We start from the raw sequence: 22,539 nt of genomic DNA on the forward strand, positions 1-22,539 counted from the left end.
TTAAATATTTAATGTGCCAAACTCTGGAAAGAGACAGGAATTGTCCTATAGTTCCTGGTTCACCAGTTCCTCTGTATTTTAAATATGATATTAATATGGTATATTCAAACCATATGTAACACATTTTCCTGAATTTTGTACCTTTATTGCTTAAAAATAAAAAATAAAATTTGTGTTTGGTGTCTTTTGTTCTTGTTTTTATTTCTTTTTCTTTTTTTTATGGTAGATGTTAATATTGTAATCATTATAGCCATAATAATAATAATAATAATAATAATAATAATATAATATTGCTGTGCTTTTATTTCTAAGATGTTGACCGGAAGTTTCGTCTCTCTCCGTTGCGGGTGCTTTCACGCTAGTGCGTCCAGACGGCGGAGGCACACACACACACACACACATACACACACACACACACACACACACACACGCATAAGGCTGTGCACACACACAAAGAAAGGTACCAAATGCTAAATGTTTGTATTACAGCGCGTCGTGTTTTAACGTCCGTGCGGTCGGTGTCTCTTAAAGGGCGGCGGGACCAGAAACGTATCCGCGTTACCGTCAGAGGCGAATGAAGGAGTCGGTCCATCCTGTGACCGAGATCAGCTGCATGTCGACGGATATTGCTTTAAAAAAAGAAGAAAAAGAAAAAAAAAAAAAAAGCTAGGAAAAGCCTTTAAATGAACGACGTGTTGTGTTTGTTGTGAGCGGCGGAGTCCGGGTTTGAGGCGTCGGGGACGGCGTGACAGCGCCGCGGCACCTCGCTGACTTCTCTAGGTGAAAGTTTCATTCGCACGGGGACTGTCGAGGTGCAGAGTCGGGGGTTCAACTGCGACATCGCCCCGTCGGTTGTATTTCTGCTTTTTTCTTTACTCCGCCACCCTCCTCTTCCTCCTCTTCCTCTTCCTCCTCTTCCTCCTCCTCCTTGTTTCGACCTGTTCGACTGAATCCAGAAAAAAAAAAAAGGAGGTTCTGGTGCGTGTGGTCCCGCGGTGTCAGGCAGAACTAGGCCCCGTAAGCCGAACTATTTCACTTTCACATGATTTTCCTTTGTCGCAGCCTGACTGACAAACGCTTAAAAAAAAAAATAAATAACGCCCGGCTGCAAACATTTAGCTGAGGTCGGTGTGAAAAAGAAGCAGAAATGTCCTGTAACATCCTCCGGAGCGACGATTTAATAATAAACAAAAACAAACCCCCCCCCCCCCCCCCCCCCCGATGAAAGCAGTTAATCCGGGTCAACATGTAGAGCAGGCCCTAGCAGTTAAAACGACGGCAGTGTTTATGGAGTCTGTGGCTGCGCTGTGGGATTCATGGTTGCAGCCTTAAAAGCCTCCACATGCACCGTGAATAGAAAAAACTCCCAACGCGAGAGTCTGTGTTAGAGATGCTCTCAAGTTTACAGCTCATGGGCAACAACAGTTTCCACTGAAACAGGGGAAAAACCACTGCAACAGGAAGTGCATGTGACATATTCAGACTGTTGCACACTGCAATAAAAGTTATTAATGTTAAATTAACTCACTGACGCCCACAGGGGGGTATTTGTTGTCTTGCGAGTGTTTAGGTGCAAGCTGGAATAATTCACCCCTTGTGCACCTCTCTTAACAAATCCTGTGTTCCTGCTTACCCCCCCCCCCCCCCAGGCTCGGTATGTCGGATGAAGATTCCCGTGCCAGCACCAGCTCTTCTTCCTCTTCATCCTCGACTCATCATCATCATCATCAGCAGCAGCAGCAGCAGCAGCAGCAGCAGCAGGAGGCGAACACCCCAAAGAAACGAGAAAGCAAAGCCAGCATGAGCAAGACCTCCAAGCTTCTCTCCACCAGCGCTAAAAGGTGAATATACAGCCGGCTCTCTGACAGCAGGATATACATCAGCCAACCTTTTCAACATAATAAAAGTTTCACACTACTCCATATTTTTTTTTTATTTTATTTTACACAGGCTAGTAGAGCGAGTGGTTTAAAGGCTCATAGACACATTTAGCTTGATAGATGCTGCGTGTTATTCACAGGCGACTTTAGGGAGTCTCTTTCCCCAGCAGCTGAAAACAGTCAGAGCACCACAAGCTTCAGTCCAAAATCAGAGCAATAAAAGAGAGTTAATTGATGAGATTCCCTCTATTGAAAGGTGCGTTTCTTTAAGGGTTTTGTCAAAACTCTTAAAGGTTTCTTTTTAACCTCTTTTCCATCGGGCCTCTCACAGTTTGGATTTCACAGTATCTGATCTGAGCTTCACGTCTGATGCGCTGCCTTTTATTTAAATGTTTTATTTGCCTTTGCAGAATTCAAAAGGAGCTGGCTGACATCACATTGGATCCGCCGCCGAACTGCAGGTAAGCCAATGAACGTGCAGCATCACATCGTGCACAATTTTTAATTTTGTGGTTGTGTGGGGTTTTTTTTTTTTTTGTTTGTTTATTTGAGGATGTTTTAGTCTGTTAAGAGGGAATTAATGCACAGGGGCGTCTTGAAAGAGAAACGTCTTCGTCCGTCTTCCATGTGCCTTCAGTACGAGGTTTCCCGTTCACCACTCGCATATAGACACCTGAGTTAACCTTTGTGGTCAGGGTGGAGGATTCAAGCTGAATGGCATCAGCTCATAGCGGTGAGTGTTGACAGCTGGTGTCCGATGTCGGCTCTGTAGTCTAGTTTGCTTTTAATAGAGACAGTTCCTGAGTTCAATCAAGATTTTGTCAATTTTAGACTATTTATATATAGAAGTTATATGTTAGTTAACTTCTTCTTCAGCTGTTTGTAACTTTTAAAATTCGAAATGTTTGTGCGTTAGCTTCTATATATCGGCACCAGTATCGGTCCTGTTTGCACTAGTATCTAATAATGTAACTCGACACCCAGTCCTAAGCTTTGTTTGATTTGTAAGGCTGAAGAATGAATCATTGCAGTTGTGATACGGCGAGAATCGGCTCGTCAGGAAGCTGTAGGAAGTGAAAGGTTTCATCACCAGCAAATTTACTCAGCTGTAGCTAATGAACGTTGATGCACAGAGATCCACAAAAGAAAAGAAAACTCTTGTCTGTCGTCGGGTTGATGGCGTCTGGACTGTTTCTGTCACAGAAGAAACACGATTGGCTGTTGCTTCTTATTTAAAGAAAACTTTCTCTCTGACCGACGTGTTGACGTGAACTAGCTGCATCATTTCTATCTGCGTCTGTTCATGTAAGACAAACGTGCTACATGCTACATGCTACAGTAGGAAAAGCACAGGTGTAAATAGTGAGCTGAATGACGGCTGAATTCCCTTTAGCTGCTTCACTGCCCTGTTGTCCCAAAACTGTTAATTACACATCAGTGAGTCCGCCTCGAAGACTCGCTGTGTATTAATCCACCACTGAAAATAGTCCCCACACAAATGCTCTGCTTCCTCCTGTTTGAGTCTTGTTGCTGTTGTAGGAAGTTACTGAGCCTCGTGTTGTTGCTGGTTTTTGACTTTTCATTTCATTTGCTGTCAACATGAAAAATAAAAAGTCTGGTCCTTATTTTGGGGACGTAGTTTAATTATCTCACAGTAGATGTGGGGAATTAAGAGTCAAACAGATCTGATAATAATAATAATAATAATCTTAAACCCATTTTCTGCTGGTCAAAACACCCGCTAAGACTCACTAACAGCAGGCTTTTGTCGGCAATAGAAAAGGGAACAATCGACATTCACACTCGGGTCAAATGACTCTGCAGTAGACGCTGGTATTTATTGGCAGTGATGTAAACTCAACACCCGGGTGAACTCACCTTGTCATCTGTCCAGCACGCCGCTGTTTAAACCAGAAACGCCGCGGCTACGCCTTCCCTCCGACAGTGAAGCCGCAGCTCTGACACTTTTACAGAAGCACCAACCCGAGGATGAGACGGGACAGATCTGTGTGAGAGGCCTCATCTTTTCTTTTTGTTTAGCTGCCACTCTGTAGGAAATCCTCCCCGATTCAGCGCCACGTGCAGTAAAGGGGGATTTTTTTAATGGATTTTGGTTCTTTCTGCTTCGTTTAGCACAGAATCTGCTCATTAGGGTATGAATGGAGCTGGCCAGCTACGCCTTGCAGATGCCGTTTAATGGATTACGCATCGATGAGTCAGTCGGTTTGTTGTTTCTGGGGCTCGCTCACTCTTAAACTCTGACACTGACTGATGAAGGGAGGACTCGTCCCGAACCAGCTTCCAGTTATGGTCGGTGCTTCTCTCGTCGGAAACTTATGAAAACTATAAAGCCGAGTCTTTCATCTCCTCATTTATCAAAGTGGAATCACACTTCACGCAGGGATCGCTGAGCAGAGCCTCTTTTATTTTTCTACTGCCTCGTTGCCACTGAAATGTGAACTGCAGACATCACAGGCCTACCTCACCCCCCCTCCCTCCCCCTGCCTCCCACCATCCTGTGCTTCTTTCATTATGTTTTATTCCCTTTTTTTTTTCCTTCTCAACCAGCTATTTAATTTATTACTCTCTTCCTGAATCTCACACTTTTTTATTTTTTTATTTTTTTTTATTCCCCCTATCTTTCACTCTGCCCCGTGTCCTCTTAAGTCCCGTTCACCAGATCTCCTCTTAGGACGTTGTCCTTGGGTGTCAGACAGATTCCTGACATTCCCGGGGGGGGGGGCTCAGCTGAAGAGGGTTAGAAGCTGTGTACAGGAGGGACGAGGGGGGGGGGGGGATAAGTGCTAAACAAGCCTGGACAGATATGTTTTCTTTTAAAGACTGTTATTGATATCAACCGTTTGGAAATCACTTAAAGTTTCCTGACAGCTGATTGTGTGTGTCGCTTGGTTAGAGCCATTTGAGCTGCTTGTGATGTCCCTCCGTTTAGCTGCTGATGTGAGCGGTGGTCTCTCCGCACACACACACACACACACACACACACACCTCTGCAATGTGTCACCGGCTTGCGTGTTTTGAGACTACTGAGGTTTTCTCAACAGCTTCTTCATATCTATAAAAAGCCTCCTCCCTGGAGAGGAAGTGGCTGGCCTGTACACTGCTGTTACTTCGGAAAGCCCTGAATGCAGCTCTGAGCTGCTGCTGCTGCTGCTGCTGCTGCTGCTGCTGCTGCTGCACAGAAGTTCGAAGAAGTTTCCCTTCTGCGTGGCACGTTTTCTTTGGGCAGTGAGGGGAAATAGATGTTCCACTTTACCTCCCGTCAGCCACAGGTAGGGCTGAGCGTTGACACTCCTTACTTTTTTTTTTTTTGTGCCAACTGCAGCGTGAGTAGAAGTGAGTAACATGACAAGTCCTGAGAACAGGCAGCAAGTGTCTGATGAGATTCTTGATCTTGTTTTTCGTCTTTTATCAGATAGTTCCTGGTTAAAATTCAAAAAGTTCTTGTCTGGCTGCTTCTGGTCAGAGAGCAGCGGTTTGACCGGCTTCTTCTGTCCGGTGAAAATTATTGGTGTTTCCCGGGAAGAGCCGTGTAACTTGGCAACAGTTGTAGGTAAAATAGAGTCTGTGTTCAGTTCCAGCTGATAGATTTTAAACCTCGAGTCTTCTGTTCAGTGAGTGCATGGATTTTGTTTGCAGGTCAGCTGAACCTGCAATAATTGTCCATTTGTGCACATTTCAACAAATACGAACAAATGAAGTTTCCAAAAATGAATAAATATGAAAACATTTACTCAGGGTTTAAATTCTCCCTCCATTAAAAAGAGAATTTTCACTGTGCAGATTGCATGAATATTTACATATACAGAGTTTGTTTTCACATTCATCTGCTGATGTTTGACACCAGACTTAGCTGCCGGTCACAGTCCAATATGCACATACACTGAGAATGGGTTTTTCCAGTGAAGTAGGAGACGATATCTGCTTCTAGTTTAACTTTTGAATTAACTAATATTTATATATGAATTTATTCTGGATTCTCCAATGAGAGAGAAGGAGTGGGTGTAATTCTAAGGATTTTTTAACAAGGACATTCTTCAGTATTTGTACGTCTTAAACATTTATAGATTGGACTCTATAAAGTAGCTGTTCTTTCATGGATGGTTCTTACCTGTGTTAAACTCAAAACACCAAACTAAAAGTTGTAGAACTTTGTCTCTGGTTTCTTTTATAGTTGGTACCAAATGACATTTCTCAAGAAATTAATTGAAGATTATTAGAAAATAATTGACCCAGTCAGACTCTTATTGGGCCTAATTCAGGCCAAAACTTCCAGTTGTACACAAGAAACGTGCACATTCATGCTCGCAGGGGGATAAATCATCTTCATTCAGATGACCTTTCCTCTAGCGCCACCCTCAGGGCGAACTTTGCAAAGCTGTACAGGTGCCGTCACGTCAGCTGTCATCTGTTGAGTGGAATTTCCCTTCACTCAGCCTCCAAGGAAATGTGGTGTCACGGTTCCAGTGAGAGTAATAAAGAAAAATTGAGCAGAGGGATTTTAAAAACAATGCTGCACTTTGTCGTCTGGTGGTGTCCCGAATAAGGTGATGACACGTGGTGCGCAGACGGTGCAGAAGACACACAGTGCAGCAGTGTCTGTGTCGGTCAGTTAGTCACATCTGCACAGCTGAACACAGATTTCACCCGTGCAGGGAACGTATGCTTGAATGAATCAGGCCCCGGTCGTCAATTAAAGTGAACAGGCAGAAGAAGAAGAAGAAAAAAAACCTTTGAAAATATCAACGTCAGTATGTTTTCTGCTCTTTCTTGTTGTGTGGTGTAACGAGTCCACAAACGGCATAAAAATTTTATATCTTAATTATAGTGACCAAAATTAATAATAAACTGAATTTATAGAGATCTAGCTCAAAGTACTTTACAATAAAAAAAATGAAATAGTACAATATAATAAGGGCGAATTGAAGGACAATGAAAATAGAAAATAGAAAAGACAGTAGATGATAAAATATGTAAATTAATATAAAAACAGAAACCATTAAGAAAGAGTGAACGGCAGCCCCCGAAATAAGTTTCAAAAACACACAATACAATACACAAATACTCACCGCCGTTTTTTTTTACTGCGATTTGGCGTGAAACCGGAAAAACCGTAACAGGTGCTGTCATTGATGATTCTTATTGAAAACAGTTGAATGCATTTGACTCTGCTGATCATAAATGATTTTATTTGGGATTTCAGCTTACACAGTGTTTGTACTGGTATCTGAGTTTGTCTTATATCAGCGTGATACTGGTGATCGACTGGCTCTGATCAGACTAAAGCTATTAGTGTGGAATCTGACTCTTTGTTCCAGTGGGGGAATATGAATGCTACCGTGTGAAATTCATCCTGCACCGTCCTCATGAAGAACATTTACAGGCTGATTACCACTGTATAAAACCGGTGGGGGGGTGAGCGGTTGGGGGGGGGGGGGGGCTGCTGTGCAGAATCTCCTCGGCACTCATGTGAAGTGGAGTCATTACATTGTCTCAGTCAGACGGCTTATTACAGTGTTTCTCCTTGTCATCACAGTACGGTTGTGAGCAGATAGTGGTGATTGAAAATGAAACCGTGTGCGTGTGTGTGCGTGTGTGTGCGTGTGTGTGTGTGTGTGTGTGTGTGGATGGCAGTGTGTATATTAAGGTCCACTGAACAGATGAGAGAGCAGTGGTTTGAGAGTAAAAACAAAAAACACTGAAACGATGAGACGGATTCGTTTCGAAGATGAGGAGTGATAACAAGAATGTGTTCAGTACAGAGAGAGTGAGAAGAGAAGGATTTTTAATGATCAGCTGGGAGACTTATTACTTTATAGTGATTTAATAGCTAAAATTTATTTTTGTTAATTTGACTCTCAGAGTAATGTTTTGTTTTGTATTGAACACAGCTCATGTTGGTGTTAAAATGAGCTGTCTGGACTTCTGTAACTTTGTGATGTCACAACAAAGCAGTCACCAAGCCCCGCCCACCTGGACCCACCATCCAAACCTTAACAGGATTTGGTTTCTCTGAGTGTTTTTACCTGAAATCTGCTTTATTTTTATTGGATCATTCACAAAACAGTCAGCCAATCAGAAGAGAGGCTCAGAGCCTCCTCTCTTCTGATTGGCTCACAGATCTGTTGTTACTAGAGCTGCAGAGAGAAGCCTGAGAGAGGAGATGTAAAACTACACTGAGATGGTTTCTAAAAACCACAAGTATATTTTCTAATGGATCAACACAAATAAAACATAGAAAAAGAAGAAAATATGGAGCTTTTAAAATTTTATACTGCTTTTTTTTATTTTAACCATCATTAGACAATGGACAGTGAAGAGAAGAACAGGAAACAGGGAGAGGAGGAGGTATCGTCTGGACTCGATCCAGGGACAGTTAGATGCACTGTAACCGTTCGTCTCCCATGGTGCTCCTTAAATACTCCACGTCTGTCCAACTCGCATCTGTTCGTTTTCCATTCTGTATGAAAGTTAAGCAATCTTTATTTTCCACCCGGCGCAGCAACACGCAACGCGATGAATCCCGTCGGCTGTCCGAACATATTCCCGCTCCTGTTCTCCTCCGGAGTCAATTTTGGGTAAACCACTGTGTGCCTTTTTCTTTTTGTTTTGAAAGGTTAAAGGCTTAGAAAAAATGAAACGGCTGAAATGTCAGCACTCTTCTTGCAGTGCTTGTGTACACAGAGGTCACAGAAGAAGCCCCACCCCCACCCCGCACCCCCGCAACCCCCCCTCGATATTGAAGTGAATGAACCACAGTGATAGCATGGCATATTACTGGCTTGCACAAAGCACTGGGTGGCCTTTGTGTGTGTGTGTGTGTGTGTGTGTGTGTGTGTGTGTGTGTGTGTGTGTGTGTGTGTGTGTGTGTGTGTGTGTGTGTGTGTGTGTGTGTGTGTCGGGGGCAGGCGGGGAGAAAGCTCCGGCTCGCTCTGTGGCTTGTCTGTGAATGTTAGACAACTGTGTCGTCAGGCCAGAGAAACCTCCGTCTGCTTGATATAATATCTGTTCCTGACGCAGCGGTGGGTCCAGACCGAGGTCTCGCGGTGTGACCAGTAACGTGTGTGTTAGCGGTCCGGTCCCAGGTCAGCGTTGCCCCGCAGGAATGCTGGTTACACAGTGTTAATGAAGTACATTCCTCAAAGGGACATGTGGTATTTTTTTTATAAAACGGGAGGGGGGGTTCTTCTGTTATTTTCATGTCTGGGTTGCACACTCTGGCTGTTCCACTAAATCTGAACAGTAGTTTTCTTGTCAATGTTTAGGGCACCTGTGTTCAATCAATCAATCAGACTTTATTTGTACAGCAGTTTTCATACATACGGTGCAACACAAGGAAACACTGACGACTGGAAAGATGAAGATAAAATAATAAAATATAAAAACAGCTGTGGCGATGAGTAAAAACCATAAATGAAAAGTCAGATATTAAGAATCAAATAAAAATCAGTGGATAAGATAAAATAATAAAATGCTAAAAGAGAGGAGATGTTTGGAAGAGAGTAAAACCAAAAGTAAACGTAGAAATAAAATGGATTTTTTTTAAAAATAGGGTATTAAAGGGAAATCAGTCAAGAAAATAATCACAGCAGCTTAAAATGTATAAATAAATAAAAAGAGAAATAAATAATACGCAGTTAAAAGCCAGAAAACACTAGATTCTATATGTGATAGTAAGATTTACTTTTTAATGTTTTTTTAGATTTTTTTATTAAGAATCCTTTAATTTTCCTACATTAATTATATTTATATATTTCAGGGGTTCCCAAACTCTGGGTCACAACATGAGGAAGAAAAGATGGAACAAAAACATTTCTATGATCCAAAAATGTTTCTTAATTTCCCAAATCTTTGTTTGTTCTTAAAAGTATTAAAGTAGTAGTAATATAATTTAAAATGGAACAAGCAAACTGCTTTTGTCTGTTTCCTTGTCACCTGTTAGCAGGTAATGAGTCGGCATTGCTTAAGAATTAGAGGAACCTTTTTTTTAATGATGTGAAGTCTCGCACAGTCTCACTTCACCCGCTAGATTCACTTCCTGTGACAACACAGAAAGTTGTCTGGGTTTTTTTTTTCCCCAAGCTCTAATTTTACAACTTTTTATGCTCATAGCAAGTTTTCCCTTTTTATAATTATAGTGATCATTAGCATGGAGCGCTGGAGCTAACGGTACAGTATATGACAGTAAACTGGAGGCAAATGAAGAAAATATGCAACATGTAGAATCAAAGTATTTATATGTGACTGAGACACAGATTTAAATAAGGAACATTATCTTTTTTTATGCCTGTAAACCACACTAAAGACTAAAATCATAATTGTGTGAAGTCCTTATTGAATATTTCTGTTCTAAGACGAGCTTTTTAAAGCAGCGATGTAACGTTCAGGAGCAGTCATTTGAATAATTGGAAAATGTGTTTGGTGAAGTGGAAAATTCTAAATTCCCTAGAAGAAAACAAATCAAATACAACTATAAAATGGAATACACATTATTAATAAACTGTTACTGAGTGTCTACGGCAATGAAAAATGCAACAATAATCTATAAAGACAGATGCATTACATTACATTCACATCATAGTCATATGTGGTTAACTTTTCATGCCACCACTGAGCAACAGAAGACAGGAAACAGCCACTTTTCTATCAAGTGTAAAACCTCCATGGATTTAAAAAGTCTAAATTGAAGAGAGAGAGCGATAGTCGACTTTGTTTTCAGTTGGTGTCCGGTCAACAGTTTTACAGACACCTGTTTAATAATGGTGGGAAAATGCTTTTGGGACTGAAGGGTATTTTATACATTGTTATACTGCAAAGCTGATGAGCAGCGCTGCATCCAGGTCTCTAAAAGCTCCATATTTTCTTCTTCTTCTGTGTTTTATTTGAAGTGTTGATCCATTAGAAGATATACTTGTGGTTTTAAGAACCAAAAACCATCTCAGTGTAGTTTTACATCTCCTCTCTCAGGCTTCTCTCTGGAGCTCTAGTAACAACAGGTCGGTGAGCCAATCAGAAGAGAGGAGGCTCTGAGCCTCTCTTCTGATTGGCTGACTGTTTTCTGAGTGATCCAATAAAAATATAGCAGATTTCAGGTAAAAACACTCAGAGAAACCAAATCCTGTAAAGGTTTGGATGGTGGGTCCAGGTGGGCGGGGCTTGGTGGCTGCTTTGTTGTGACATCACAAAGTTCCAGAAGTCCTGACGGCTGGTTTTAAGGCTCAGTTTCTGAATACAGGCTGTGTGCATTTCTCTGTGGACTGAGGCTTTGATACTTTCACAGTATTAATATAGAAGCTAGAGCTGATCTATAATCACACTACACATGGACACAGACCTTTACACTGGAGGAGCTTTAATACATCCAGCTCTGCCCATGGTCCCACCCCCAAAGTTGAGATTGGACAGTTGATGGTGTTTAATTTTGGCTTTGATGATGTGTCTTCCTCTTCCTCACCTTCTCACAGGGCTTTGTATGTAGTTTTGGCAGGCGTGTGCTGCCCTCTGCTGGATGACAATGAAATGCAATACACCTCCACACTTTGTCCTATTCAATGTTGTGATTTGATTTTATTGTGGCAGGGAAAACCCATGTTTATATTTATATACTGTATATATATTTAAATAACAGTGCCTTTTTTGTCACTTTTTTTCTGTACTTGATTTCATTTAATTTAGACCTTTAAAACAATATAAACTGGGTTTGGGCCTTTTTAGGTGAAAAATATAGTATTTGCTCATTCTGAATTCTAAATAATTGTGTTTTTAAATGATCACAAACTAATTATTGACGAAAACAAACATGTAAGGCTTGATAGATTAATATAACCTGTTATAGAAGTTATAGAAGTCAGATGTTCTTGCAGTCAGACATCTGAATACAGTTTGGGGTCAGCTTCTTTAAAACGTAGTATTTTATTTCAGGCGTGATACAGTTTGAGCATCTGACTCAGAGAATAAGATTGTTGTCTGATATTTACCTCAGAACACACAGCAGCTACTCATTAAACAGGCAGTGTGGAGAGAGAGTGATCATGTGGTCAGCAGCAGATTTGTGCACTGAATCATTCTTGGTTATCGCTGTTGGTGAATAAGGGATTATTGTTTGCTTAAATATTCAGATTATCTCTGTCTAAATATTTGTTATGCTTGTACAAGTCTTTCATTTTAAACCCACAAACGAGCTTCAAGAGCCGAAGTCGTCATTTAAAAAATTAAATGGTAAACTATGAAGCGTGTTTTGGAGCGCTTCATCAGGCAGCCAATTACATGGAAACATCTCCGGCATTAAAAACACTAATGGAAGCTGCTGCTGAACGGAGGCTCTGGTGGAGCAGCTGTAGTTGTCGGCCCTGTTGCTCTGCAGTTTTATCTCCACAGGCAAATGAAGTCGTTGTTGATCTTTCTCTCTTTATCGCTTCCCACTCTGTTGGCGTAATGACTCACACGGGCCATTGCACTGTATTCTTTTAAAGAATTACTGATAACATAACATGGAAGAGATGTTAGGAGGGATTTCAGGCTGCAGAACAGTAGAAAGATGATAATTGTATTGACACACTTTCGCAGAAGTTGTCTGACACACAGAATATGTGTCGGTACATAGAAGATAAAGAGTAGGAGCGTTTTAAAATGAAGCTTATCTTGTATATTCTTTCATTAATGTCCGCTATACTTTCCCTTTCACCTTCTCACATATAAACCTTGAAAAATACACCACACACATCTTCTTCTCATTCGTCTCTATAACTATTTGTTTTTGCTCTGTCCATTATATGAACCCTTCATGTCCCACTTGTTTCTGTTGTGCACTAATAAAGAAGAAAAAGAAAAAGCTTTAGGGGTTGAGGGTGTGTTTGGTCTCGGAGGAAAGTGTGTTAATCCAGATGGAAGATAACTGAAGCTTGAAGAGAGAACTACGTCTTTTTTGCGGTGAAGTCGTGTTGCTTAAGTTGTTTTTAGTCATGAGAGAAAAACTTGCAGCATCCAAGAATAAATCCAGATGAAATGTTTCCTTTGTGTCGACAGCGCCGGTCCTAAAGGAGACAACATCTACGAGTGGAGGTCGACCATCCTGGGCCCTCCGGGCTCCGTGTACGAGGGGGGAGTGTTTTTCCTGGACATTGCCTTCACACCAGACTACCCCTTCAAACCACCCAAGGTGAAACTCGTGTTTTTAAATAGTAGTTCACTGTGTTGTTGGATCTCTTTCAGAAAGGTGTCGTGTTCATATTTTCCACCAGAGGGCGCAAAAGCAAATGAAATCAGCAGCTCGTCCTTGAAACCTTCATTCCTCAGACCTCAAACCTTCAGGCCTGATACTTGTGACTGTTGGATTTACCACAGCAGAAATTTACTGTCAGCTCACATGTTTCTAAACACTCAATAAAATATGACTTTTCTTAATTTCAGCATAAATGTGACCTGCTGAGCTGAGCTATAGACACATGTTCACGTTCTGCAGAGCGTTTGTTGTTGGATAACGTTATGCAAAACAGTTTCAGATGAAACTGCAACTGCTGCTTTGTTTGGCAGAGAAGTGAAGAGAGAACTAACTGTATTACATTAATTAAAATGTGGGTTATAGACTTTGGTCCGTTCTGTCTCATGTGTGTGTGTCCAGGTGACGTTCCGCACGAGGATCTACCACTGTAACATCAACAGCCAGGGGGTGATCTGTCTGGACATCCTGAAGGACAACTGGAGTCCTGCCCTCACCATCTCCAAGGTCCTGCTGTCCATCTGCTCCCTGCTCACTGACTGCAACCCTGGTGAGAGCTACCACAATGTACTTCCCCTTCACGCCAGATAATCTAGAGGTCGTATTTTTATCTGCTGCAACAGAATATTCTTTAAAACACTAAATTCTTATCAGTTTGAAAACTAAAAACATGAGCATATTTAGAAGATTTGAGGACCATGAAACTAGAAGATTGAAGAAACACAAGATGCTGCAATCTCTTTATTGTTTGTATCAGAGCACTTTTGTTTCTGTGTTGTTCCCATATTAGTGAAATTATGATATTTGATTTTATGGCAGGAAAAGTTTGGGTCCAATGCAGCAATTAGTCAGTAGTCATGTGTCTGACAGGTCAAATATCTGCTGTGAAAAATGTTTTTATCTTGCGGTTCTGACTGTGTGTATCTGGGACTTGTGAAAACCCCGGAGCAGATTTCTCAGTGAAAGAAGTGAGTGCAGGAACATTAATGTTTTCGTTTTATCGGTTTCACAGCTGACCCTCTGGTCGGAAGCATCGCCACACAGTACACAACAAACAGACCTGAACATGACAGGATAGCCAAACAGTGGACCAAGCGCTACGCCACATAATCACCAATGCAGCCGCTGGTTGGACGAGTCGGGGATGTTGGGGGGGGGGGGGGGGGGGGGGATTTTTATCTCAGAATTGAAGTCTTAACTCCTGACATTTTGTTGTTTATTGTATTTCTTAAGTTATCTCTGGCCCGACTGTAATCAAATTTGGCAATAATGCATTTTTGTGTTTTTCTCTTTTTTAGCTTGTGCTTGAAGACGGGACATTAATACTAAAAAAAACAAACTACTAGATGAAATGTGTCACAGCATGATTCCCAGTCAGTGATGTCCATGTAAATCCTCACACGCATTAAAAAGTTAGGTGTCGGCGCCCCCCCCCCCCCCAAACTCCCGCTCTTTTGAAAAGCTGTTTCCCACATGTAGACTTGTTTAGATTTGGATGGATATTGGTTGTGATTTGTGTTCTGTACTGATGACGAGCTGTTCTGTTTTTCTCCCTTAAAAAACTTAAACATGACCAACTGAAGCATCCAACGTCGTTTGATCATTTCAAACCAACTTTTCACTTCACCGCCAAAATAAAAGTTTTGAGAGTATTTAATACGAAGAGGCTTTATTTTTATTCAGCGCATCTTAAGACACATCACAGGGCACAGAATAATTTAGGGTTAGCGTGATTATACAGAGTGCAAGTCTTGATCTCTCTACCTCTGTTCTACTAGCAGCACATGAAATGTTATTACTCCGAAGGGACACACATCATCCATCACACCGTCAAAAGTCAAGGAATGTGGCTCATTAAAGTGACAAAAATAAATTAGTTAAAAAATAAATATTTCCTCTCAATAGTGATTTCTACTGTTAAAAAGACTTACACACATACACACACACACACACACACACACACAGCTTTAACTAGTAGCCCTGTTGGATTATTTTGGCTGGACGACACAGGAGTGCAACTACCGTCAGACAGACATTATGAAATCATACATCACGAGTAAAAGGTAGTACCATGAACATTATTGCTGCCGAGCCATATTTAATGTATGAAATGGACTGGACAACGGCTAACGGGAGTCCTGCCAGAGGACAGAGGATTAATGCTGCATTCACATCAGATGGGGAAATAACAGTTTAGGTACTCGAACACAGCGTTTAGTGTTGGTATTTATGAAGTCAACGTTTGGCGCCAGGGCTCGTGGGACAGCTTCCGATTTCTCAAGTCTGTTTTAGTGCAACAATGACATGCCCACCTGTGTGTTTATAGCGTCAAAGGCTGCTGCGATCACCCTGTCTGTCCTGGTCATGAAGAGATCCGTTACTAGTGCAAATCCAATGTAAGAAATGAGGGTCAAAATCCACACTGGACTGAGCGGACTGTGTTTTCTGACGTCCTCCCTGACGCTGAGAGAGGAAGGAGGATGGTAACGCTCTAAATGTGCACAGGGAACTTGGAAATTGAACTTGGAATGATATGAATGTTTCAAGTGAGAACAACAGTGGACAGAACATGTTATTTCACTATCACAGCTCAGAAGTGTAAATCTACAAGATCTGAGTTTGGGTTTACTCAGACATTTGGTACTAAAGTGCTTTTCACAAATAAAGGACTGACTACACTCTGAGGTGTTGAGCGCACTGTGTGTGTGTGTGTGAGGGGGGTGAGGGGGGGGGGCTTTCATTCACGGGTCACAGGAGATATTTGTGGTTGACACTGATGTGCAGTTTGCTGTAAAAGATGAAATGTTCAGAAGTTAACGTCTTTCCCAGAGTGAGCCGAGAAGATCATTAACACTCATGTCTGCGTTAAATGTGGAGCTGGTGTCAGGACTTGCTATCCTAGCTTAGCATGAAGAACAGTGGGAAACTGCTAGCCTAGTTTCTTCCTATCCCACCCTACAACTCCATAACTATAGAAACACTATAACATTTAGTATGAAGCAGAAAGAAAGTAAAATGAATAAATAAATACTTCAGTAATATTATTTATCATTATTATATCTAATGTTCAAGAATTCACCTACTATCACCTCTAAAGCTCGGTAATAAACACGTTTGTTTATCCTGCATGAAAGAACAGCTATTTTTGGTTTTAGGGAAGATAAATTCTGTCCACTTTATTAGGAACACCTGTGCAATCTAATGTAAGCCAATACAACTGCTCGGCCATGAATCTAGCTCTGAGGCCTGTAATGTTTATTTTGTTGATTGTGTTTTAGGTGTAAATTCAGTGTTAGTGACAGTGTTGTTAAAACATCAGTAAAAACTGAAGGTGATAAACTTTGTAAAGGCAGGTATTGTAGTAGTGTTGTTGTATTGAACTGCAATAGATTTTACAGGTGTTCCTAATAAAGTGGACATTTAGTGTGTTCGGAAATCATTTACTGACAAGCAACAGTTTATCTTTGTGCTTCTGTGCAACGTCTCCAGCTGCAGCCTGGGTTGCCAGATGTGGTTGTTGAGCATAAGTTTTAGTATCTGTACAGGCCCAGACTTGGCAACCTCACTGTGATGCGATGACAAGATTCCAGCTGTTTGCAGCTGTAACTCACTCACTCACTCACTCGTCATCACAGAGATGTTGTCCGGTTTAGCATCAAGCAGGAAACCAGCGCTGTAACTGGACATGCTGCACAGAAGCACCGATGAATAACCGGCTGTTTGTCAAGAAAAAGTTCAGCATGTAACTACGTCTAAAAATCAAGTGTCATTTTTACATTTATATGTGTACAAATCAGATATAACATGTTCATTAGTGTTAATTTAGAGGTGCTGTCTGTTTCCAGTCTTTATGCTAGTATCAACACTGACTCCAGCTCTGGATTTCCACACAGACATATTGGTATTGATCCTCATCACTATCAATAAGGGTACTTCCCAAAATGCTACAGTACTCCTTCAAAATGACGTTAATATTGCATATAAGTGAATGAATGTGTGTAAAATGGTGAAATGTACACAGCAGCGATTAAACTCATGTTGCTAAACTTGCGGCTGCCCGTGTTGTCCTACTGGTTATTCCCACATGAGGTGAATGTAGCCCGTCACTAGCGGAGAGGAGTGAGGGGATGTTCAGAGTTTCAGATGTCGTTCGACGGCGTGCCTTTGCTTTTGCGTCCTGGCAGAGGGAAGGAAGATTTGCTCTGAGGCTGGGTGAGGCGGCTGGTCAGCTGGGTGAAGGGCTCAATGAGCGAGTTGCGTTCGGTGACGGTCACCTCCCACAGCTTTACCTTCTCGCCTCGCGCCCACTGCTGCGCCACCTCCTGGTCCACCTGACGACGCTCCCGCAGGTCTGTCTTATTCCCCAGAACTATGACTGTCACCTGAGAAAACAACACACACACGTGAATCAAATCCAACTGCACTTTTAAAGCTTAAAGATGGTACATTATGCACTTCCCTGTACAGAGAAACCCATAACCTAAAGATCAAACAGAAGTCCTTACTTTTCAGCTGGTTTATCGCTTAAACTGAATGTTTCATATTTCTTAAATGATTGATATTTACCAATGTAATATGCAGCACACTGAGTATGACATTCTCTGCAAGAAGGATAACAGCACATATTATAAATGGTTACTAGAGAAGGCTTTGAACCAGTTTCACCTCTTTCTTATCTCTGGATTTGTCTATTTCCTTCTTCAGAACATCCACCTTCTTGAAAGACTCCAAGCTGTCGACGCTATAGACAAGTACGAAGCCGTCGGCCACCGAGTAGTAGTGCTTGGGGAGGTCTTGTCCATCGTGGAGCCCCTTAGTGTCATAGAGCCTCAGCTGCTCCTTCACACCGCGGTCAGTTTCCACCGAGGCCACATACACATCCTCCTGCGTCTCGCTGGACTCCGAGCCTGGAAAACACAGGTGACGCAACAAATTCATAAAAACAGACTTTCAGCCAACCATAGCAATATAATAAACAGTATTGCAACTCATAAATATGAAAATACCTTATATAATTAATGTCAGATTAAAAGAATGTCAATTATATTCTGAAAATAAAAGGATGGATGTATCCTCAATTATGCACCTGCAGTTACCCAAAGGTGTTGACTATCCAGATCAATGGGTAAATCTAATGTGGAGCTAGATTAATCCCCCACATAAATATCATTACATGAATCCAGATTTGACATGTAGGTGACAGAGGTGTGTGTGTGTGCTCTTGTCTTACCTACAGTGTGATTTCCATACAGCAACTGTTCCAAAATGGCAGTTTTCCCCACTGCTGCCTGGCCACACACCACAACTTTACAGCCTTTTCCCATTTTGAACCTACAATGCACGAGCACAAAACGTCACAGTGTTTATAGTCTCACCTGGCATATGTTAGAAATGCTGTAATAACATCAACACTGACAAGGGCTTCTCGAAAAACAGGCAAAAACAGACAGATACACGATTATATCCTTAGCATTGGCTCGAGATGACAGTATTTTGTTGTTTAGCCCTTTTTTTTTTTTTTAAATAGTCTTTAGCTTAGCCTAGCTAGCTAGCAGGTTAGCCGTTAGAACTCATTCTGCGTCGTGCAAACACACACCAGTAAAAAGTCCGGCTGCGAACACACTCTTTGTTATGTAACGGTAGATTCAGGTAAGGTCCTTACTTGAATTAGGTGTGTAAGTATCTGTGTGTCAAGTATGAAACATCACAACCAAAGAATCCATTCTGCTCTGCTAGCACTTGACAAGACTTATCCTGCCACTGCGCATGCGCGACTGACGGAACTCTCTACAGCCTGCGCATGCGCGACTGACGGAACTCTACGACCATAGACTGTACATAAAAATGGACGTCGACTCTGAGTCAGCGGTCATGTCTAATACATCAACGTCGTGATAGTTCAAGTTAAGATAACGTGACGTGTACAAAATGTGTAGGCAAATATTTGTCAAGATTGTTCATTTAATACTCAAACCAGTCCTCAACTGAAGCAGACATTCATGCACCTATCCTGACAGCTGATCGATATTTGTGATTAACTGTGATCAGCCGCATCTTAACTCAAGTTTTTGTCTTTTATTGTCATTTGAAGGTTTCCACACTGTGAAAACTGAGTGATCTGTGCCAACAGAAGGAGGACCTCATGTACAGAGCAGCACATTAGTTTCCATTCATCTGGTTGTGGAGAAGGGAGACTGCATGGACATCCTTAGTTCTCTAATGTGCTGTGATGATGATGATGATGATGATGATGATGATGATGATGATGATGATGCTAGAAAACCTCCCAGTTCATCTTCCTCTGATGAAATGACAGACTAACTGCTGATGAGTTTGTTTATTATTCTCTGTCTTCAGTATTCACAGGTTCAGTTTCTTACCTGCAGCTTCATTTCTGCTGTTGTCGACAGGTGATGGTAGCAACACTTTTAAGATCAGAATTTATAAATATTAAACTGTGATCAAGTGATGGATCAACTCTAGCACTGTCACCACCTCCATAGGTCAAAGTATTTACCAATTAACATCAGCATGTTTTTTGATCCTTCATTGTCAGTGTTATCAGACAACATTTAAAACATTTGTAGTATTTATATTGTTGATTAAAGCTAACATAGAAATAGTCACACAATGCTGTACGTGTTACTATTGTGAAAATTCATACCAGATGTGTTTCTATAAAAACCATCAACTAAGTTAAAGCAAGAGCTTCATAAATAACTTTATTGGACATTATAAACAACATTAATTTAAACAATTTCCAACACTGGAAACATGTATAAAAGAATGTAATAAATTGTTTTAATTAAATACTGTAGTGTACAATTTACAATCATCTGTAACTATTTAAAATCAAAATACAGTTGTGGATTAAGTTATAGCTGAATTTCACTGTCATATGTAAGTTTGCTTAATAAAAAATAAGTTGTTGAATCAACAGCAACAGTATTTTTAGTAACAAGTATAATAATTATTCATCATGAGTCCTAATGTGTGAGACAGTTAATATTTATTTGCTCCAGTAACAATCTCCCTCTAAATAAGTGATGCTGTTGGAACAGCACACTGATATTAACTATAATGGCTGAGGACTATGAAATATGAAATCTAATGTTTTAAACTATTGACAGTTTGTTACAGCTGCAGTGGAGTCCAAAAGTCATGTGATTGTATGTCTGACGTGGGGCAGAGAGTGTAATACGACAGTGAGGGTGTAGCAGTGGCGATTGCTCTAAGACTGCAAGGGAAGCTCAGCTTCCCCTAAAATGTCAACAAAATAAGTGGTCAAATATGTTCTGTTGTATGTACATTTCACTGACTAAATATGCGCTAGAACACGTTCATCTTTTGTTCAGAATCAGCTACTTATCACAGGTAACCGACAGGACTTCCTCCTCATTCCTCCCCGCAGCGCCACAGAGCTTTACACAGTGTAGACACCGAGCGTCTCCTGACGTCACTGGGGAAGCAGAGAGTGGGTTGTTCCACTGCAGCGAAACTAGACGGTGATTGGATAAATGCTGGGCTTTGTCCCGCCCATCGGACGCTCAGCGTCTCTGGGGGTCTATGGGGCAGTGGGCTGGCCCGGACGCTCGGCTTCTGCATGATGATTGGATGATCTGTCTGAGGCTGAGTCCCTTTTTGATTGACAGCGAAATGAGCGAATCAGCGATCTTGAAGTATAAGCCTCCACCGGAGCAGTTTTCAAGTTTTTCATTCCGTTGTTCGGAGTTGATCTGGAGACGTTACTGATCCTCAGCGACTTTGTCTTTGTTAAAAACGACTAGCGTTGTGTTTGGCGACTCTCTTCTGTCACTCTGCGAATTTACATATAAATAAACGGACACATTTTATGATGTAGGCCGAAAATGAGCTTCCCCTCCTTATAGGACCAGCAGCCGCCACTGGGGTATAGGGAACCAGGAAGAGCACAGCTGATCAGACTCAACAATGTTATGGCCACAAGTGTTCGTATCATGAAGACTGCCAACATACGGTGACTGGGAGGACCGTGCCATGACGTCATATACTGACACAAGCAACCAACATGGCAGCAGTGAACTGACACCTGGCTCTGTGAGCAGACAGTAAGGGAAATACTCAGTGAGTAAAATTTCCAGGGCTGTTGTATCTTCTTTGCTTGCAGAAATCATCTGCCTGGTGCTGGATGTGAGTCTCACAGCGTCGGAGGTTTTACTTTCTCAGCAAAGTGGTTCCATAAAGGGTTTATATCTTGATGCTTCATGTGAACAGTGCAACATCTACTGGCCTGAATGCAAAATGGGCAAATACAAACGTTTGTACATCACAGATTTTATGTAAGTATAGGGGTAAGCATGATTGCATTTTATAATGCAAGCATAGATTTATATACTGTAAAAGCATATTTATATATATAGATAGATATATATACACAGACAGACAGAAACACACAAACACAATCTCCACAATTTGGATTACCTTCAAAATAAAAGTCTCAACATGGTAAGAGGGAATTACTGGCTCTGTTGTTCTAAACTTTATGCAATTTATACTGCGAAACACAGAAGCACAAACACTTTCAAAATAAGAGTCTCAAAAAGGTAAGAGGTCATAGGTCATAAAAGTTCGATCTTAGAAGCCATTGTCTATATGGGGATATAGTGGTATAGCTTTATTGCAGATCAACTTCTGTAAGGGCATGTACGTGTATGCATCCATGTACATGTGTGTGTACATGTCTTGCTGTGGTTGTGGGGACACATTTGTGTTTGAAACCATCAGTGTGAGTTTATTTTGGCCAGTTGTGACGGCTTCAAAAGGCTTTCTGAGGGACATTTGCAGTGACTGAGGTCAGTGTCAGGATGAGTCTCTACGACATGAATGAAACTGAAAGTCACGTCCTTTGTGCAGATTGAAACGAGGAGTGAAGTTCAGGCACCAAGCAGCAGCAACATTCAAAATCTCTCCAGGAGTTTTCTAGTTTTGTTTATTATTCTGTCCTCAGTGTTCAAAGACTCACTTTCTTGCCTTTTACTTCATTTCTACTGTTGTTGATGGATGATCAGTAGGAAACAGATGGAACTGACCCACCAGAACTGCAACCTGGAGCAGAACCAGACTCTTCATAGATGTGATGCTGTGACCTCAGAGACGGATGTGTTCACCTCACACACTCTTTAGTGTGAACTGAACACTGACAGTTCAGATTGTGAAGCAGGTGTCAGTGTAGTACAGCTCATGTTCATTAGTTTTATTCAGAACTTCATTGTTGTTTAATAAATAAACCTTCTGTGATTAAATTGTACTGAGTGTTTCTTCATATTTACCATCTGCCTCATGATGAATCTAACAGTCACTTTGGTGAATTAGTGTTTTCATTGTTATTAAACTTGGTAAGTTCATAAGACAAATTAGAAAAGCACAAACTCTAGTATCTGTCTC

At 41.3% G+C, this 22,539-nt stretch overlaps 2 protein-coding genes and 1 long non-coding RNA gene across 8 annotated transcripts; 2 read left to right on the forward strand and 1 right to left on the reverse strand.

Annotated features, from left to right (window-relative positions):
* The first annotated feature begins 327 nt into the window (after positions 1 to 327).
* ube2e1 (ubiquitin-conjugating enzyme E2E 1) lies at positions 328 to 15,800 on the forward strand. Of its 5 annotated transcripts, none has more exons than XM_056398929.1 (6): positions 328 to 460; positions 1,650 to 1,841; positions 2,291 to 2,341; positions 12,924 to 13,056; positions 13,519 to 13,666; positions 14,129 to 15,800. In XM_056398929.1, the coding sequence occupies exons 2-6, from the start codon at positions 1,657 to 1,659 to the stop codon at positions 14,224 to 14,226; spliced, it is 615 nt and encodes a 204-aa protein (XP_056254904.1). In that variant the 5' UTR covers positions 328 to 460; positions 1,650 to 1,656; the 3' UTR covers positions 14,227 to 15,800. The 5 variants fall into 5 exon arrangements, with proteins under 5 accessions (XP_056254904.1, XP_056254905.1, XP_056254906.1 ...); XM_056398930.1 differs by lacking the exon at positions 328 to 460 and adding an exon at positions 486 to 851; XM_056398931.1 differs by lacking the exon at positions 328 to 460 and adding an exon at positions 486 to 847.
* nkiras1 (NFKB inhibitor interacting Ras-like 1) lies at positions 14,769 to 18,895 on the reverse strand. Its single transcript, XM_056398933.1, has 4 exons — positions 18,779 to 18,895; positions 18,347 to 18,447; positions 17,782 to 18,023; positions 14,769 to 17,498 (listed from the first exon to the last, which is right to left on the reverse strand). Exons 2-4 carry the CDS (start codon positions 18,438 to 18,440, stop codon positions 17,256 to 17,258), a joined length of 579 nt encoding a protein of 192 aa, XP_056254908.1. The 5' UTR covers positions 18,441 to 18,447; positions 18,779 to 18,895; the 3' UTR covers positions 14,769 to 17,255.
* A 60-nt stretch (positions 18,896 to 18,955) lies between these two features.
* Positions 18,956 to 22,402, forward strand: LOC130183480 (uncharacterized). 2 transcript variants are annotated; one of them, XR_008829837.1, is made up of 2 exons: positions 18,956 to 19,048; positions 19,208 to 22,402. It is a non-coding gene; the product is annotated as an uncharacterized LOC130183480 (long non-coding RNA). The 2 variants fall into 2 exon arrangements; XR_008829836.1 differs by having other exon boundaries at positions 18,956 to 19,019.
* The last annotated feature ends 137 nt before the right edge of the window (positions 22,403 to 22,539 follow it).

This window comes from Seriola aureovittata, chromosome 16, assembly GCF_021018895.1.
Source record: "Seriola aureovittata isolate HTS-2021-v1 ecotype China chromosome 16, ASM2101889v1, whole genome shotgun sequence".
Classification (NCBI taxonomy): Eukaryota; Metazoa; Chordata; class Actinopteri; order Carangiformes; family Carangidae; genus Seriola; species Seriola aureovittata.

What these genes read in the sequence shown, in the direction of transcription:
- ube2e1 (XM_056398929.1), top strand. Translation starts at nt 1,657, where the DNA reads ATGTCGGATGAAGATTCCCGTGCCAGCACCAGCTCTTCTTCCTCTTCA. An exon ending in CTCTCCACCAGCGCTAAAAG is followed by an intron (nt 1,842 to 2,290) that starts GTGAATATACAG and finishes TTGCCTTTGCAG; the next exon opens with AATTCAAAAGGAGCTGGCTG. An exon ending in ACCCCTTCAAACCACCCAAG is followed by an intron (nt 13,057 to 13,518) that starts GTGAAACTCGTG and finishes GTGTGTGTCCAG; the next exon opens with GTGACGTTCCGCACGAGGAT.
- nkiras1 (XM_056398933.1), bottom strand. Translation starts at nt 18,440, where the DNA reads ATGGGAAAAGGCTGTAAAGTTGTGGTGTGTGGCCAGGCAGCAGTGGGG. An exon ending in GTATGGAAATCACACTGTAG is followed by an intron (nt 18,024 to 18,346) that starts GTAAGACAAGAG and finishes TGTGTTTTCCAG; the next exon opens with GCTCGGAGTCCAGCGAGACG. An exon ending in AATCCAGAGATAAGAAAGAG is followed by an intron (nt 17,499 to 17,781) that starts GTGAAACTGGTT and finishes TTGTTTTCTCAG; the next exon opens with GTGACAGTCATAGTTCTGGG.